The 17,922-nt window shown below is 35.2% G+C and overlaps 1 protein-coding gene across 22 annotated transcripts in view; it reads right to left on the bottom strand.

Annotated features, from left to right (window-relative positions):
* The window catches only part of KCNMA1 (potassium calcium-activated channel subfamily M alpha 1), a 429,782-nt gene that overhangs the window by 133,028 nt on the left and 278,832 nt on the right, over positions 1-17,922 (bottom strand). For all 22 annotated transcript variants that reach the window (XM_041405088.1, XM_041405086.1, XM_041405079.1 and 19 more), the window contains 5 exons: positions 16,381-16,456; positions 15,136-15,306; positions 13,415-13,506; positions 2,766-2,876; positions 807-912 (listed from right to left, as the gene is read on the bottom strand). In XM_041405088.1, the coding sequence (XP_041261022.1) occupies positions 807-912; positions 2,766-2,876; positions 13,415-13,506; positions 15,136-15,306; positions 16,381-16,456 (556 nt within the window). The remainder of the gene's footprint in view (positions 1-806; positions 913-2,765; positions 2,877-13,414; positions 13,507-15,135; positions 15,307-16,380; positions 16,457-17,922) is intronic.

Below are 17,922 nucleotides of genomic sequence, written 5' to 3'. Positions count from 1 at the left end.
ACACAAAATAAGAATACGATTTTATGATCATAATTAGGACATGCTCTGATGAACTGAAACAGTGTAAGCATTGGCTTACAAAAATCTTAAGCAATTTCTGCAGTCAAAATGGACAAAAGACATGCTTAGTACTCCAGAAAGTGTAAATTACACTGTACTAATAAAATATTATTGACTTAAGTAGCCAGTTTACATTCCACTGGGAAAAAGAAACAAAAAAGTTAATTATGTATCTGACAACTCGATTTTTCTTTAATTTTCTTTTGTTTCAAACTTCATGCTTTAAGAGAATGAAATAATTTACCAGTTAGAAATTCTAGAAAATAAATATCTAAATAAGTCAAACTATCTAACTTTATCTACCAAAAACCTTAACTTGCATTTTTCTTTCTGGATTCTAGACAATAGAAAAAGGGTTTGGAAGGTGAAAAAATATTTTTAAATTGTTCTGATAAGTTAAGACAACAGCACTTTAAGCAATTACTGTAAGACAATATCTTGCTATATCAAACATTAATGTAAAATACACTTTTCAATGAAGTGTCAATGAAAAATTCATAAAGTGTTCAATGGAATGGCAGACAATGTATCTTAAGACACTGTTGCTGTAGCTTTGAAGATCTATAGATATGGGAAAAAAAGGTTTACCAGTATAGATATAATTTATTACTTAAGATAATAGAGATGGAAAAACATTCTTTTGGGGTTACATGAAGAAGGGCTTTAGTGTTTCGTTGTTTTTCCAAATAATGAAAGGAGCACTTATAAAAAAATCAATTAGCAGAACAGAACAACAGAGCTGTTACCTTTACTCTTGCCAGGTCATGGGGATTAAGGACTGAACCCTGATAAAATTCCACCTGAGTGAAGTGTCGTTTAAAAAGAGCTTCCAGCTCAAGGTTAGGGGAGATACTGCATTGGAAAAAGGAAGAAGACACAAGAGCAAATGAGAGGTTAATTTCCATAACTGCTCCATTTCCTGCATTTACAAACCCACCTATTTATTTATTTCAGATATTCAGACTTCTGCTGATGCTTTTTCTGTGGCATGGAAGCAGCATGCCTTACTTAACAGATAAACACTACATTGCCTACACTGCTGCCTTACTTGCAGCTGCAGCGCTTCTGGCCCACCCTGCGCTACTCTCCACGTTTGTTGTGTGTACGTTTCCAAGGGATCCAGAAGTATGGGTGCAAGCATTTGAAAATATCCTCTCCCAGCATTCTACCCAGAAATTATATAGTACCACAATCATCCTCTGCATGTCCCGACCATTCCGACAACAGCTGACTCTGATGAATAAAACAGCTTAATGCAAGCTCTCTAAAAATCAGAAAATGAAACCAGACAGGGACCCTGAGGCCTCTATGAACTACAATTAAAACAAACACAATAATGCCATGGCTTTGCCTCATTTCATTTTGCCAGAAACAAAAGAAAATCAAATGGATTACAGTCAATTACATAATGTGGCACCAAAATTGTAAATATCTTTTCTGGTGCCACTCATTAAAATAGAAGGAATTTAACAGCTACTGGCACAAACAAGTAGCAAGGTGCTAAACTCCTTTCATGTGAATGTGCAGTTTCCTGATTCCTGTCACCACACATTTTCACTGTGGAAATCTTGATCCCCGATTTCCTCTCACAGTCACTTGTTATTACATAGAGAGGGAATAAAAAAAAATTATGTAGTTACTTGAGGATGTCATCTTTAGTTCAAATTGAAAGGACTAGATTAAAAAATTGTAGAAGTACTGCTGATTCTTAGTTTTCAGCTTTCACTGTTAGATCATCACAAATAATATCCTTAACTTTTTACTAATTTTCTTTGTCAACAAGTGCAGAATGCATTGCTGAATGCAAAAAAAAATAACACTTATAACTTGCAACTCTTCCAAAGAGATGCCATTACAGAACAGAAAAGATACTGTCTCCTATCACGTAGCTTTTTCTAGCAGTTCCTCCCCAGGAAGGAGGGAGGAATAATACAATGCCAGCATTGTATTAGTTATTTGGCATAGTGTTAGTTATTAAACTGTTATTATCTTACACATCATGTAGAGCCTGAAAGAAACATCAACCTCATTAAGAGTCCTTTTCAAATTCCACATAAGAAAAAGGCAAGATACCCTGTGTGTGTATATATGCGTATATAATGGAATAAAGAGCAGTACTGATTATCACCATGACAAGAATTTCATTTATATTGTCAATACCTTTGTAAAGTATCAGTTATATTAAAGCTGAATCTGCACCTATATTTTTCATTTTCTAAATACTCTGCATTTTAAAACAAGCACTTTCCTAGATAGATCCAGGGTGAAAAGATGTTTCAGATACCATAAGTTGGTACAACATAAAGTGCTTTTCATTAGTTTTACTGATGCTACTAATTTTGGTTGTTTCCCTAGGAATATTTACCACTAAAAAAAAAAATATCTGATGCTATCTATTTGCATTTCAGTATTTTTTATTTCACAATCCAATCCCCACTTCAACTATGTATTTAGCTATGTACCTCACAGACAACACAACAGGGTCTGAAGTCTGTCTGCTTAAAGCAAATATACTTAGTAGGGTGTTATGGAAAATGTAGGAAAAACCCCACTTTTCTCAAGACATATTTTTAATAAACTTAAATGCAAATATTAATCTTAAGGTTATTTGGAGCTTTAAATATTCTCTGTCTTCCCAGAAGATACAGCTGAACTTAAAGAGTTTTAGTAACAGAGGATAAGACCAAAGTCGAAAGATTACTCACTTATGCAGAAAGACGATTTCTACATTGACATCATCCCTATCCTTGTGCAGGAAGTCCTTCAGGAAGTTCGACACACTTTCAAGTGTTATGTGACCACAGACAACTATGTGCCTGTCACAGAAAAATAAGAGTTAATCTTGCAAAGCAGGTAAAACAAGCAAGCAAGCAGAGATGGAAATGACAACTTATTGAGAAAAAAGAGCATTAGTCTCTTCTTGATATTTCTCTAGATCCTATTCCACAAAGTCAGAGAAGAAAAGTATCAATTCCAAAAGGTTTTTTGCAACTGCAAGTGTACATATGTACACACTGTCACCTGTAAAGCCATTTGCCCAGGTTGTATTACACATTTAACAATAAGCAGGATCAGTTACATATATGTTTACGCACTATATTAACCAATCCCTTTCAAAGTCATATTTCTTCATTTTACACATCTTTCTCAAAATCTTCAACTCTTCTAATGGATTCACTGTTTAGATTTTTGGCTTAAGACAGTAAATCTCCCTAAAATTATTCAATATTTTTCAATAGTTGAAGCAGACTTTTGTGCCAAGGAAGGGAATGCAAAGCTTGCCAATTACAGGCCATAAACACTAAGAAAAGAAATCTTTTTCCTACCATAAATCCTAAAGGGAGAGTACTTTAAAACAGAAAGTCATTGTTTACTATTATCACTTTTCTGGCAGAGCAGAGTGTGTTACACACTTATTTTGAAATACGATAACTCCTTTTACATGAGTATTTAGACATCACCAGGACTCAAATGCAATTTCAGAAATAGCAACAATCTAAAATTTCAATTGTTTCGTTTTATTTAATAGGCAAGAAAGAGAAGTTTACAAGAGACTGTGGCCATGCTAGTTTGTATTTAACATAGGACCAGATATGTGGATGTTTATTGCTAAACTTGCTATTCATAGTTTCTGCTTTGCCATTTTTTGTTTTTAAACATAAGTTTTGGGTGCAATAAATGTCCTTGGACTGCAAACAATTAAAAACACAAAAACACGAGTTAAAGCTTTTCTGTTTTATGAGATGGTAAGCACATTATCAGAAAACAAGACATAAAATATATCAGGTCAGCCTTTTTCCTTGGGCCAAGGGGTTCTCTGGAGGTTCCTCTGGGAGTTTTGTAGCCTGGCAGAGTTTGCAGCACGCTGGGTACAGGGGAGAACCAAGCCTACACTGCCCCCACCAGAAGGACTCTGCCCCTGCTTCCCTGATGGCCACTTGCCTGAGTTGCCAGAGGTGTACAAGTATGACTTAGTGCATTGTTATACACAAAGCAGCAATGGAAAACCTCAGGCAGCTTCAGATTCTGAAGAGATATTTTACACCTTAGTAGTTTACTTGTGAATTCTGAACAGACTGTTTGGTACACTACATTACACTAACATATAGGGAAGTCCTTTCTGTTTGGTAATATTCCAGACTTTTCCTGGCTATAAACCCATATTGCATCAAAAACCTACCAAGTCCCAGGGAAACTATAAATAGCATCTAAAAATAAAAATTTGTATTCCTTATACTGTTTGTGCACGTCTTCCTAGAGGACTGATTTAAAACTATGGGTATTATTTTCTTCAAATGTCTCCATCTATTCCTAATTAAGAAATTGAACTTTCCATTTGGATAGCTTATAGCTTTTGATAGCAGAAATAATTCCTGATTGTAGGGGAAGTCCTTTGTAAAGATCCAGTGCTCTTAGCTTTAGCTGTGTCTCTTCCTGAATGCTCTTCTGATACACTGCACTCCAATGGAGAAAATTTATTACCTCCCTTGTTGATTTCACTCAATATTGGTTCTTTTCTGTCATTAATTAGAGTCCACATTTTAAAAGCATGGCTGTGCAACCCAGAGTATTCCATAGCAGAAGAAAGTACCAGAGTATCAAAAGATTACAAGGTAATTCATGCTCTCAGATACCTGCAGAGGTTATTTGCTACAAAAAGCTCCTGCTAAGAGCAGATGCATTTGGTACAATCCTGTTATGACTCTCACTGAGTAGAGACACACAGCAATCTGCTCCAGTGAAAAAAAAAAATTTGGCTGCCAAAAAGTCTCACATTTGGGTATCAGGACTAATTGCTTTAGGAGTTTCAAAAGGCACTTGCACTGTGGTTTCCTTTTATACTCTGATTAGGAGCTGGACAGAATCTATTCTTCTCTTCTTTACTACTCTTATACAGTGCATGGCAGTGTCCTGAACAGTGACTGCAACAAAACCTCCTGGCTTTCAAAGAACATTTTCTGGTAAGATACTTGCATTCATTTTTGGTTGAAAACTCCCACCAGAAAAACCTTCCTTTAACATAAGTCATATTTTTGCTTAAAAGCAAAAGAAATTGAAAACAGATTTCCTACTTGCCCATGGAGAGTTATTAGGTATATTATTTAAGAAAACTTGAAGAGTTTATATTGGAACTTATAATGGTCCAATCTGTCCTGTGTATGATTAGAAGATTTATAACTTCCTCTGTTTGTTTTAGTAACCATTGTATCCACTTTTTAATTTTTTTTAAACACCCTTTTTTTTTTTCATGCACTGAGAAAGTAAAGCCAGCATAGTGGATGTCTTTTGTTGTCTGCAAAAGAGTTGGTTAGTAGAAAGACACAGAATTCAGTTCACTTGGTCAACAGAAGTATCTCACTTCTGCATTAAGCTTTTCTTTCTGAAAAGCCTCAGAACTAGTACATTACTATTATTTCTTTTTTTTCATTCTTTACAAACCAAATCTATGAAGTCCCTTGCCATACTGAAAGACATGATTTAAGAATTTAGACATTTTTATTAATGATAGGAATTTAGGAGGACTAAGGTTTTTGTTAAGTAGCAGTTGTCATTGATACATATATCAGATGTAAAACTGGTTTAATGTACCAGTGGGGATCCATACTATATGATTGTGATGCTGCAAAATAAACCTTTAACAAAAAAATCAAAAGCTTACCAGGAGCCATATTCTATCAACAAAGATAGGCTAATCCATCCTCTCCCACATATATTTAGCATTCTCAAAATGAATTTGAGAAATATGAAAAAATATGAAAATATTTCAAATATGAAGAATTGGCACAGATGTACACAGTTGACGTCAATTGTGATTCTACAAAATTGGAATTCTCTACAGTAATGATTTTTTTCCACCCTAGTATTGACATAATGACCCATTTACTAAAAATCCTCCAGTTTCTTATAAGGTAAATAAAAATGGAGACAAAAAAATCCAAAGCTACTACAGAGACAAACTGTTTCAGTAAGGAAAACAATGAAATGAGCAAAAGTTAAATCATCTAGATTTTTGGCATGAGATAAATGAGAACATACACTTAAACCATGTAAATAGCACTGTAAATGAAAACAGATCTGCTCTGAATGGGATTCTTTAAAAAGGATCTTTGCATGGTTCTTCCTTCAGAGGACACAATACAAAAGGCAAATCTTTTGCCTCTTTATTTTGCAAGAAACATCCATTTTATTGGAATAAGTACAAAGAACCTGAAAAAACTCACTCCAACTAGTCTGTTCTGATAAATCAAAAATAATAAATAAAAAATTCTGTTCAGTATTCAGTTGAATACTTGGTATTCACTTGTAAAGTAACTAAAGGAAGTGGGGTGCATATTGATATAGATACCTCTATAAAATTATGATATTTATATCAAATACATATGCTCAGACCTTTGCATGGTATTTCTGCTTAGCATTCTGCTCTTTCCTTCATCCACTGACCATCGAAACTCTTAATATAACAGCAGCAGGCTGCTGTGGTTGAAGCAGCAGCAGCAGCTTGTAAAGTCTAACAGGTTTTGCTAAAAGAAATGATGGATGTCAGTCATGTTTTCTTGTTAAAAAGAATCAATAAATGTCAACAGAGAATGTATATGTGGCCTGCTTGTTTATCTATCGGTAATATGCATTCTTAAACATACCAGTTTACAGCACATTTCTAGATGGTTGTGCTTTTCATGATTTACCAAACATTACTCAGGATTCTGATAATTCAGCTTAAAACTTCATGTGTGTGCTTCTGTGTCTTTCTCTTATTTCAATATAAACTCCCCTCTCAGATTAACTCTGTTAGAGTAGTAAGTGCTGTGCAGCCACAATCTGAAGTGTTTCCCTTTCTTTTTCACAGAAGACTTGAGCCCAAGGATGATGGTCCTCTAAGGATCTCTTATGTAGCCAATGTGTACAGTAAAAAATAATTAAACTGTAAGCTAATTTCTCAATCTGATTCTCCCATCAGGCTCTGTAAATCTCCTAGTAGAAAGGAGACAAGCAGAATATATTAAAGGATACAGCAAATGGACCATCAAGCAAGTTTAAGATCATCTTCTCCTACAACTGTTTGTCCAAAAGTAGATTTTTATTATTCTCTTTATTCTTGAAGGATTAAAAATCTCAAAAGCGTTGCAGTTACTAAGAAGTGTTGCAGACACTAAAATATGTGTCAGTATTAAAAGTATACAAGCATATGGCCATACTGTCAGAGGAGATGCAACTGAATATGTGAAAACATATCTCAGTACCTTTAATTTCTGTAAATTGGACCTGATAGCTTCAACTGTCAGCTATTTAGGAACCAGAGTGTATTTGTGCAGCTGCTGCGCTTAATTCTGACAGAAAATATCTGTTCTTTCCACCAGGTTCCATGCCTTTGAATTCTCTCTCAATTCATAAAACAGAAAAAGGGATTCGGTAACACCAGGAAGCACTCAAAAAGCTCCATTCAATATGTGGTGGACTGTACAGATCAGTGGAACCCTGCTAGATCCTACATCAGATTAACACAAACAGGAAATTGTTAATGTCAGGCATTTGAAATTTTCTCTGATGCAAATATTAAGTCACTTTGTGACCAATAAAAGAGTGCATTTCAGCTTCTTTAATCCAGGATAAATAGCACATTTCTTTGTTTAAACTACACATTAGAGCTTTTATCCAAGTCTGTTGGCAGTGGCACGCTGTCCTACATGACTCACTCTGGGCTGCTTTGTTTGTTTAAACTTTGCTCAGCTACAGCTAGATGAATTTATCTTGCATTTTTATGATCATGATCTAAAGAATTTTGTAAAGTTTCGCTATAATCCAATTTAAAAGTCAATAAATGCACACCTCCAAACCAGCCATAATAAAATGAAAGCACAGCAATTTGTTTCTTCTAGGGTCGGGATTAGTGGAGGCTTCCACTGTAGCTTAAAGCATGAATATTCATCCTTTCATTCAGTCTGAATGGCAATATTATTTAGAGTATTTCTGCTTTTATGAAAAATACCACAACATTCAGGCACAACACCTTCTATCACCAGAAGACAAAAGTGAGTAGTTTACTATAAATAGAAGGAAAAACCTGCTGAACAGCATGCACAAGGAGCCCACACTAGAAAGCTTACAGTGAAATGCAGGGGTAATTTACACCTCCAGCATTAGCATCTCACTTGCAAACAGACCTTAACTGACTGTTCTAATCCCTCCAAACCCTGGACTTCATTTTTGTAACATTTTGTGTGACAGATATCACACACACAAGCCATCCTGTTTTTACTTCTGAAATCAGCTGAAAGTAGTTGCTATTAAATACATTGTTTTCTCCCATTATTACTCATTTCCAAATCACCTTATGTGTTTTTTAACTGCTCAGTGAGTCAAAAAATAATTAAATCTTTTGTAAGCAATGCAGGAGTTAAGAAAGGTTCTTCAGATTTTTGAGCATTTCATCCATAAGCAGAGCCAGTACATTTCTCTGCACAGAAATCATCCCAAAATGTCATGAGTAATTTTCTGCAACAGAACCTGAGTGAAAGCAAGAAGTCTCTAAAACTTGCTGAACAATTAATCACTTCTGCCATCTCACATTACACAGCCTGGAATGCCATGTACTGTACAGTTTGTAGAATATGGTAGATCAGCAGATGCATAAACCAGATTCAGTCTTTCTTGGGTCAAAATTTGAACAGCAACTACTGCTATTTGATGCCAAATCCAAAAGGGTTTTTTCAAAGTTTAAGCAGAGAAAAGGAACTTTTAAAACTTCAATTGAAAATATAAAAGAAGTGCTATAATTGTAGGAATGGAACATGGTATGAGATCTCAAATACACATTTTAAAGTCATGATGTTCTTATATGTCACTTCCCACATTTCCCTTCTTACTTTCAAAAGAATGGATATAGTTTCATATACACACAAAATTGGAAAATAAAGAAGTTTCTCCTATTTCTTCTATCTGTCAGTCTATTTAACACTCATCAGATTTTCTTTATCACTAAGTGAAATTTCATTTGAAAAAGTGGGATTAGAAGAATGGCAAGCAGATGGGAAATAGAGACACCCCTGGGACCATAATGTAATCCATGTCACATTCTCTTATTACATTCTCATCCCACTGAAAAAATAATATCTTACATATTGCATCAAATTATTTAATATAAGAATTTAATGTCACTTTCTTTGGAGCTATGCCTCTCATTACTGCAGCAAATGGACCTTTTCTTTTGTTAAGCCTTAACTTTTCTTTTTTCTAATTTGTAATGAAATTCATATGCCTAATGAGTCCAATATGACCTGTCAACTTAAATTATCTGTTTGTCTTTCTGTTTACCATATCTATCTGTCTACAGTTTTTATTTTCCTCTGTGAAGTTCAGTTATTGAATCCCATGTTTCCTTCTGGAAGGAATTTCTAACAGATGATTATTCCTGTTGATATGTTGATGATTTGGTAATTTATGGCTTGTAAATTTAAGAAATCTGTAGAAATCTCTGGGAAGCAAAGCAGATCATGAGTGAAGAGAAACAGGAGGTTCTAATACCTTATACAGTAAAGGGCTGTGATTTCATTAAAATGCTTTTTTAATCTTACATATTAACTACAATAATGCCTCTGGATAATTTATTTTTACATCTTTTGAATCTGTAATGAAGTCTAGCATAAACCTGTACTATGCTGACAAAGCAAGCAGCTTATATAAACACGGCCAGAATCACCGAATGGGTCAGGTTGGAGGGGACCACAGTGGTTCCTGTGGCCCAGCCTCCCTGCTCAGCCAGGTCATTGCTCTCTCTGCCATACCTACTCATGCAAAGCTGTGTTCTACTTTCTGCCCTCATAAAGAGTTTGCCTCAGACTTGACAGCAGTATTGCACAAAAAAGACAAAATAATTTAGTCCATGGAATTAGAAGTCATTAATTCAATGTAAAGACTGAAAAAATAAGGCTGAGTTCATCAGTTTACAAATGTTCTGAGCTTCATGCACACTGATTTACAATAAATTAGTATCTTCAACTGCAAAATATTTTAGAGGATTAAAATCCAGTCTGATTGTACGCATACACAAATACAGAAATGGAACAAGCACAATCTTGACTGAAAAGTAAATTAGTAAATACAGAACAAATTTTGCATAGATATAATGGTACAGACATTTTGGTATAAATGCAACAGTAAGTACTGCTGTTTATTTAACAGCTCAAGATGAAACTTCAATCAAAAACTATTAAGACATTCCTGTTTCTTAGAAGTCTCCTTACAATAATATTACAAAGCAGAAATTAGAACTCAATTTTAAATCTAAAAAATTCCCTTTGGACTTTCACAACTAAATGAACCTATTATCTAGTAAGTTTAACCAGTGATAACTGTCTTCAAACTACTTTTATTTCCAAAGTTTCTATGTATGGGTCTCATCTAAAACAAAAATAAGGTTCTTTATTATGCAAAATGAATCCTATATAGTTTATGATCCTCTGGGGACTTTATTGGCTGAAAAGCAAAATGAAATGTGAGCTCAAATGTGACATGTTTTGTTATTTCTCTTCTTTAGTTAGTGAAGTTTGCATCAATAATTCTTATGCATACATTCCAGCTCCTTTATAGTTAGCATTCTGCAGCAAGGCTCTCCATAGTATTAAAGTCACTTAGTGCAAAACTCAAAACATACCTAATCATACTCTGGTTTTAATTTCTGACTAAATGTTTAATAATCATGTTATTACACACACTGAGTTTAGGAGGCAACACATTGTGCTGTTTCCTGGCATGGTTACTAGCTGGGGTTAAACCACGACAATGTATAAACATATATACAGATGAAGCAAAGCAGATTCCATGCATTTATCTATTTTGTACAGAGTTTAAAAGTACACACATTTGCTGTTTCAAGGGCTGAAACTATATCTTTCACCAAAATTCAGCTGTTTTCATATTGGAAATGTATTTAATCTGGAAACTTTCTGACATAAGAAATAGAACAACTGTAGTTTCTCATTATTTTTGCTGCCAGAATCTATGCTTGGTTGCTCAACTAAAGACCTTATACTGCTAATTACTACCACATGCCCATATCCCAAGCAAAGGAAAACTTATTGGTTCTGACAATCCATTCTCTCAACACTGAATTCCAAATGAAAACTTCAATTTTGGCCAAACATAACATTTCATCAATCTTGTTCTACTGACTGCAAAAGCAACATCAAACAAGGGGTCCTAATGGCTTTTTACTGTGCAGTTCCCAAGCTTAGATTCTCTGATGAAAGACCCACATGAGCAGGACATCTTTAAACTACTTAGTAATTAATAATTGAACCAGAAAACAATGCATAAAGTAAATTGAACAGTTTGTATGCTGATGACAGAGATGAGTTTCAAGCAACAAATTATATGAGCAGTAGAGATCAGCAAAAAAAGCACTGACGACAGAGTGAGATAAAAACAAATAGACAATGCATATAAAGAAAGACAAAAACGAAAAGTGAAAAAATAAAAATTAAGCACGCCCCAAAGCTAGCAGAAGCCTGTAATCTGAAGTTGAGTTTTTCAGGATGTGGGTTTCTGACTGAAGATCAGGTCCAAATTTAGAGACATCTGAGCAATGCTGGGTACTAGTGACAATGTAGAAGGGAAGGGACAAACTCTGTGTGCAAAACAGGTTTTAACCATATTACCCTCTGCAATAACTCCTTTAGAGCTTTGAAAACAGAGGGATACGTTCTGAGTTTGGAAAACCTCTCTTTGAGAAAACAAGTATGAATATAAATATGAAATTGTCCTGGCGTCTGTGACAAACATTTTGGGAAATTAAGAATACTACTCATTCCCAGAAACAAATCAAGGCATTTAGTTTGTCTAGGTAAGTGATGCAAGCTTTCAACATCAGTGTTTACAGTTTACCTTAGACATCCGAGGGTATCTCAATAAATGCACATATTGAAGTTCTCTAATTGCTTGAGTATTATTGAGCAAAAAACAGTATAAGTTATATCTAATTTTAAAACTTTTATTTATCTTCACAGTGATACAAAACAGTGCTCTAGAATTAGCTCTGTGAGACATGTACACTCTTTCTGCTGCACAGAGAAATAATTTGATAAGATCATAATCCACTTCAACAGAATGTTGCATGGGTAATGATTTGAAAGGAACCTAGTAAAAATTATCTTCTTAAAGTAAGAAGAGGGACAATTCATTAGTTAAATTTATTGCAGTACTTTAATTTATATCATATGAAAAGGACTCCATATGACTAGACTTTCAGGGAAAATATACTCTACATATGTGGATGTCACAATGGCATGTAATGAAATGAAGGATGGCAACACTAAAAGTGATATTGTGCTGTATCTCTATTTTGCTGAGGATATCTAGTTCAGTAAAGGCTTTATCCCAGCACAACCAGGAGCTGGGAATGCCAGAAGGAGCTAGTTTTAACTTGGTCAAAAAAACAAGCAGGCTTTCAAGAGAAATGTAATGAGGTAATGTGGTCCAATAAAATTTAACCTTTGCCACCAGGTAAAAATAGTAGGTTTGGTTTTTTACCATACTGTTTGTTAAGGCTACTGCCTACTCTTCTTCAGATACACTTAATGTGATACAGGGAAGAGAACTGCTTTAAAATCCCTGGTCACAGATTCTAAACTCATGAGAGTTTGCAATATCCATGGAAAGTCAGAAAAAGCTGCATGAGATCTGACTCTGCTGGTTGAACATTGAGAAACAAGGCTACTAGACTTCTTACATAGTCAGTCCAACCAAACAAACTGGTAAATATGTATCTCCTATTTTGCATCCAGTAAAACAAAGTTTTCTGAAGTTGTCTGAAAATCATGCAAATTATCACTGTCACTTAGTTAAGAGACAAACATGATAATTCCGATGCCCAAAATGGTGAAGTGACAATTCACCCTCGCTGCAGAAGTGAACTGCATATGCAACAGCAGCAGTTTTTACAGGATGTATCAGTGTAGTCTGAGTGGTATCCAAGTTCTCTTGACATAGGGACAAAATGTTGTGACTTGTACCATAGCACAGCCCAGGTCTCTAATTATAGTGTGACAACTCTCCAGTGGTAACATCTGATGTCAAAGAACACAGCCTTGTAATCTGTGAGTCAGCTGTTACCACCTTCAGGGGCTCTTTAGAGTCACACAACCACACCTGGTCTTTTTGGACTTACTTTCTGCCTCGGGTTGAGTTAAAAGTTCCGCCGTATTTCTTCCGATTAAGGATGAGAGCAGCAATTTCTGGCACGTAGCGAGCAAACATTGCCTACATGCATGAAACAAAAACACAAAAAAAAAAAAAAGAAAATGGCATGCAGAGAGTGTTCTACTGCAGCAGAGGCAGCAGAGCCTCTTGGGATACTTACTTTCTTCCACTAACCGCACTATAGGAACCACCATATTTCTTGCGGTTTCCTATTAACTCTATGATTTCAGGGACGTAGCTGGCAAACATGGCCTAAGAAGAAGATAGGAGACAGAAGAAAAGACTAAAAAGAGAGGCCAAAGAAAGGGGGATGATGAATATTTTCAGAAGATATATATTTTTAAGATCTGAAAATGCAAAAGAATTAGATCTATGCAGTTGTTTAAAAAGAAAATGTTTAAAAAATAAAAAATTTCTTATCAAACAAAACAAGAGGGCTCAATATAAAAGTTGGTTTTAGAGAAGGTACACACCTTATAAATAAAGAAAATGGTCAAAAGAGGAAAAATGGAAATGTAAAACAAAACAAGAACAAAATTACTTCAAACTGGTGTCTAACCACAAAAAACAGTTATGTCTATTTCTTCGTGAAGAGGGGAGGGGGAAAAAATCTATCCAAGCCCCACTCAAAAAAAACCAAAGCCAAGTATTATCATTACTGTTACATTTCTGTTTTAAAACACAGACTCTTCCCCCCATTGTAAAAATTTAAAAGAAGACAAAAACAAGATTAAATCAGGGGTTATTTCCCCATCAAGAAACAAAAAAATCACCCCCCCGCCACCCAAAAAAACTTTTCCAAAAGTTCTTGGGTTTAGAAGGATTGGAATAACATGTGATAGAAAAAAAGGTTTTGAGGAGAAAATAAAACTTATTCTGCCATGTTTTGTCCAACAAACAGCTTCCTTGTGGCTGGATACTTCGAAGAGCTACTGCCATTTGACATGATCTTTGTCTTCACATGTCAATAAACAGATGAGATTGCACATATGCAATGCTCATACACATCTCTGTGTGTCTAATATATGGCATTCATAACATTGTTTATATACATACCACTTCTGTGAGATGTATGTATATGTGAAACCAATGGATGGGGTAAAGTAACAATATGCATGTGTGTGTGTGGGCACAATACACATTACATCCGCATAGCATTTACCTTGCACAGGGTAAATACTAAAATAAACTTGGCTAGTTTATAGAACATTGCAACAAGTGTAATAATAGTACTAGCACTAACAAATAATGGAAAAGTTGGCAAGACAAATAGTAACTTGGGTGCTATTTACTTATAGGATAAAGAACACGAGAAATTGCTGATATAAAAGGATACCAGTTATGGTCATGTGATAAACTGTGAGCTACAATTGTACTACATGACATGAAAGGATGTTAGAAATTAAATATAATGTGGTTTGCCATCATCTGGATCAGGCAAGCTGCTCTTTAAGGCAGTCCAAAGCCACAGTGTTTGTTGGAATTCTGGGAAGGAACACAGAAGGGTGGGTAGGACTTCTGAAACCGCAAAGTGCCTTTAAATATCAATAGCAACCCCCAAAAATGCTCTACAATCAGTCACTAAGAAGTAAAGGACTACAAATAACATTAGATGTTGAAATATTAAGGCACTTCATGTATTCACATGCATTACTCATTTCAATGGATTAGAAAAATTCTAATTCTGGACTAATTTGAGAAGCTCTGCCGAAATATCTATCTACAGGAAAAAATGCATATTAAACATACTTTAATGTTTTATAATTAATTTTAGTTCACTAATCCAGATATTAGTGTTTCTTTAATTACAACATTGAGATATACAGGATTAAGTTCTAAGGTAACTGGAGTATTAAGAAGAATATAAAGAAGAATTTTTACCAATCCCCCAAGGATGAAGAAGACCATGAAAAGGCGACCAAGGGTTGTTTTTGCATAAACATCTCCATAGCCAACAGTGGACATTGTAACCATCAGCAAATAAACACATTCCCAGTATGTCAGCGGTTGATTATTTTGGAAATTTTCCCATGGATCCCCTGAGTTCTCCACCTACAATGTACAAGAAAACATGTAATGAATTATATTAATTATAACTAACTAATTAACCCTGAATTAACTCTACCCATGTATGCACGTGCCTGTGCATGTATATAGATATATAATTTGGCACATAATATGAACACTGAATCCTTTCCTGTGATTTATTTTCATCAAATACAGAACCTGACCCTGTGCCAAATAGAGCCCTGCAGTACTTCTGCCAATATATACAGCCCTGCTACTCAGATCATTTATGGGAAGTATCTTTTCCAGGCACCACTAAATAATGTAACTTACTCATGTAGTTTGGTAAGTTCATTTAATAAAAATGTGTTCAGAATATTTTCAGGGTAAATCTTACTTTTAATGCAATTATACTCCTCAATGTTTTTGTTTTGAAAGATTATGAAGCTATTGAAGGCATTACTGGCACCTTTAGTGGAATGCTAATACTTTTTTCAAAAAGCCAGCCACTGTTGAGACAAAATTATAAATTTTTCAGTGGCAAAGAAGTGTGCCATCTAAAATTTGTTCAATAGCAAAAAGTTGAACTCTGAGTATTCCTACAGTAGAATAGAAAAGCTTTTATTGAAAAACAAAAGGAAAAAATTCAAAGTCCTGGAAAATAACATTCCCGTGGTCTTGATGTAACATTTAAGGTGTGTTGTACTCTGTTTGTTCAAAAATAGAAAATACATAATTAAAACACTCAAAATCTCTGTACATCATTTTAAGGGCGAGCATTGAACAACCGATACCGCAAGAAAAGCTGGAGTTGGGATGCAATGCCGCAGAGCCGGGCACAGTAAGCGACTGACACCGCGAGAAAAGCAGGAGTTGGGATGCAATGCCGCAGAGCCGGGCGCAGTCTCCCAGCGGCGCCGGCGGAAGGGCCCGCCCGGGCCAGCAGCGCCCCCTGGCGCGCACCGCTCCCCGCGCAGAGCCGGCCCCAGCGCGGGGACGCGGATAGAGCGGAGCGCCTTTTATTGCGCTCTGTCCGGCACTACCGAGAGCAGCAGGAAAGCAGCTCGGAGCCCACGGTGCAGCAGAAAAAGTCAGTGAAGTGTTTGGAAATGCACTCACCAAATGTATGAACCCAGCTGCTGTCAGCCACGTGCTGATAAATATAGAGCACAGATTCACTAGCTTGATGGAATTACTGGAAATAAACAAAGCAAATAGGAGTTTAGACTAGAAATTGTCACATATTTTTTATAGGTACTTGTATACAACTGCAAACTTTAGACTCAAGAAACTGATGATTACTTCCCAAAAGAAAGATTTCCTAAAAAACTTATTCAAAAGTTTATGTATAATATGTATTATTTTTCCTTTGGACAGTTCACATTTTCATAATTTAGACAGCTTGAAAAAAAAAGTCCCAATGTATGAGAGCAGAAAGACAAACAGAAACCTTAGGTACATCAGTAGTCAAAAACAAACTAATAGAAATAAATAATGCTCTTTCACAGATAATCTGTTTGCCTCTCAGTATACTCACCTCTTCATTTTTCACTGCTATACACTCAGAATTATTCACATATAAATACATTAAAAATACATAAGAAAATATGATTCCCAAATGAAAGAACTAAGGTGTTTTACAGTTGCTGTGTAAAATCCTAAGTATTTTCCACATTATTCTGCTTGCATGAACTCCTATGGACTTATTTATGGAAAATTCACATGAAATTAGAGTATTTCATACTTCACACTCACATTTTTCTCTAAAAGAAGAAAAAAGTATTATTTAAATGTACCAAAAAATCTGCAAATGCTTTTTAGTCTCACTAAGTAGTATTTGCCCTATTCTAGCCAGAAAGGATTTTGAAACATGGACCTCACTCAGTTCAGCAGGAAAATACCATACTTAAAATCTTCTGGAAGAAATTCAAATAAAACCTGCTCCCCTCTCTTCTCAGAAAAGTCACTGTCCTAAGAAGGATATTCAACAGAAACACGAGGAACTGCTGTCCATGTATGACCGAGTTTAAACAATCTTGCCCATTCTTGCTTTTGAAAATATTTACAAGAAGGTATAATACCTCAGAAAAGATCCCACCATGACCCTTAAAGCAATACATTAAAAAATATAAAAATTGAGAAAAATTCACTATCAGTGTTAGCAGTAGTGATTTTGTGGTAGAATTGATGTTTCTGTTTATAACCACTCTAAGGGCAATAAAAATGCATTCTTTTCTGAACAAAATAACCTGTAAAATTAACCAGTACAGCTCCTTAAAAGATTTTTTTTAAAGTTACAGTTAATAGACATATGGGAGTACAAGAAATAGAATATGACTGGGTAATATGACAAATGATGAAATGAATACAGTACGCAAAAATAAAATAGTATATCAGCAGTCTTGTCATTAGTGTTCACCAGCACCAACATATATTCCCTATTTCTCTCTTTCTTAAATTATGGTTGATTAAAGTCCTTATTTTCTTAGTGGTAACATTCATTTACAGAACAGGACTCTAACCAATGGGTTCCTAGATTAAACAAAATCCTAGGAGTGATGCTGATGCAAAGCTCCATTATGAAAGGCTGAATATCTTCCTTCACCTGAGCTTAGAACACGAGACGTTCCTGATAAAAAAATTATGTGTCTGTTGGTCTCT

Source organism: Onychostruthus taczanowskii, unplaced genomic scaffold (genome assembly GCF_017590055.1).
Source record: "Onychostruthus taczanowskii isolate IOZ18803 unplaced genomic scaffold, ASM1759005v1 scaffold22, whole genome shotgun sequence".
Lineage (NCBI taxonomy): Eukaryota > Metazoa > Chordata > Aves > Passeriformes > Passeridae > Onychostruthus > Onychostruthus taczanowskii.
This window is presented reverse-complemented; position numbering and strand designations above follow the sequence as displayed.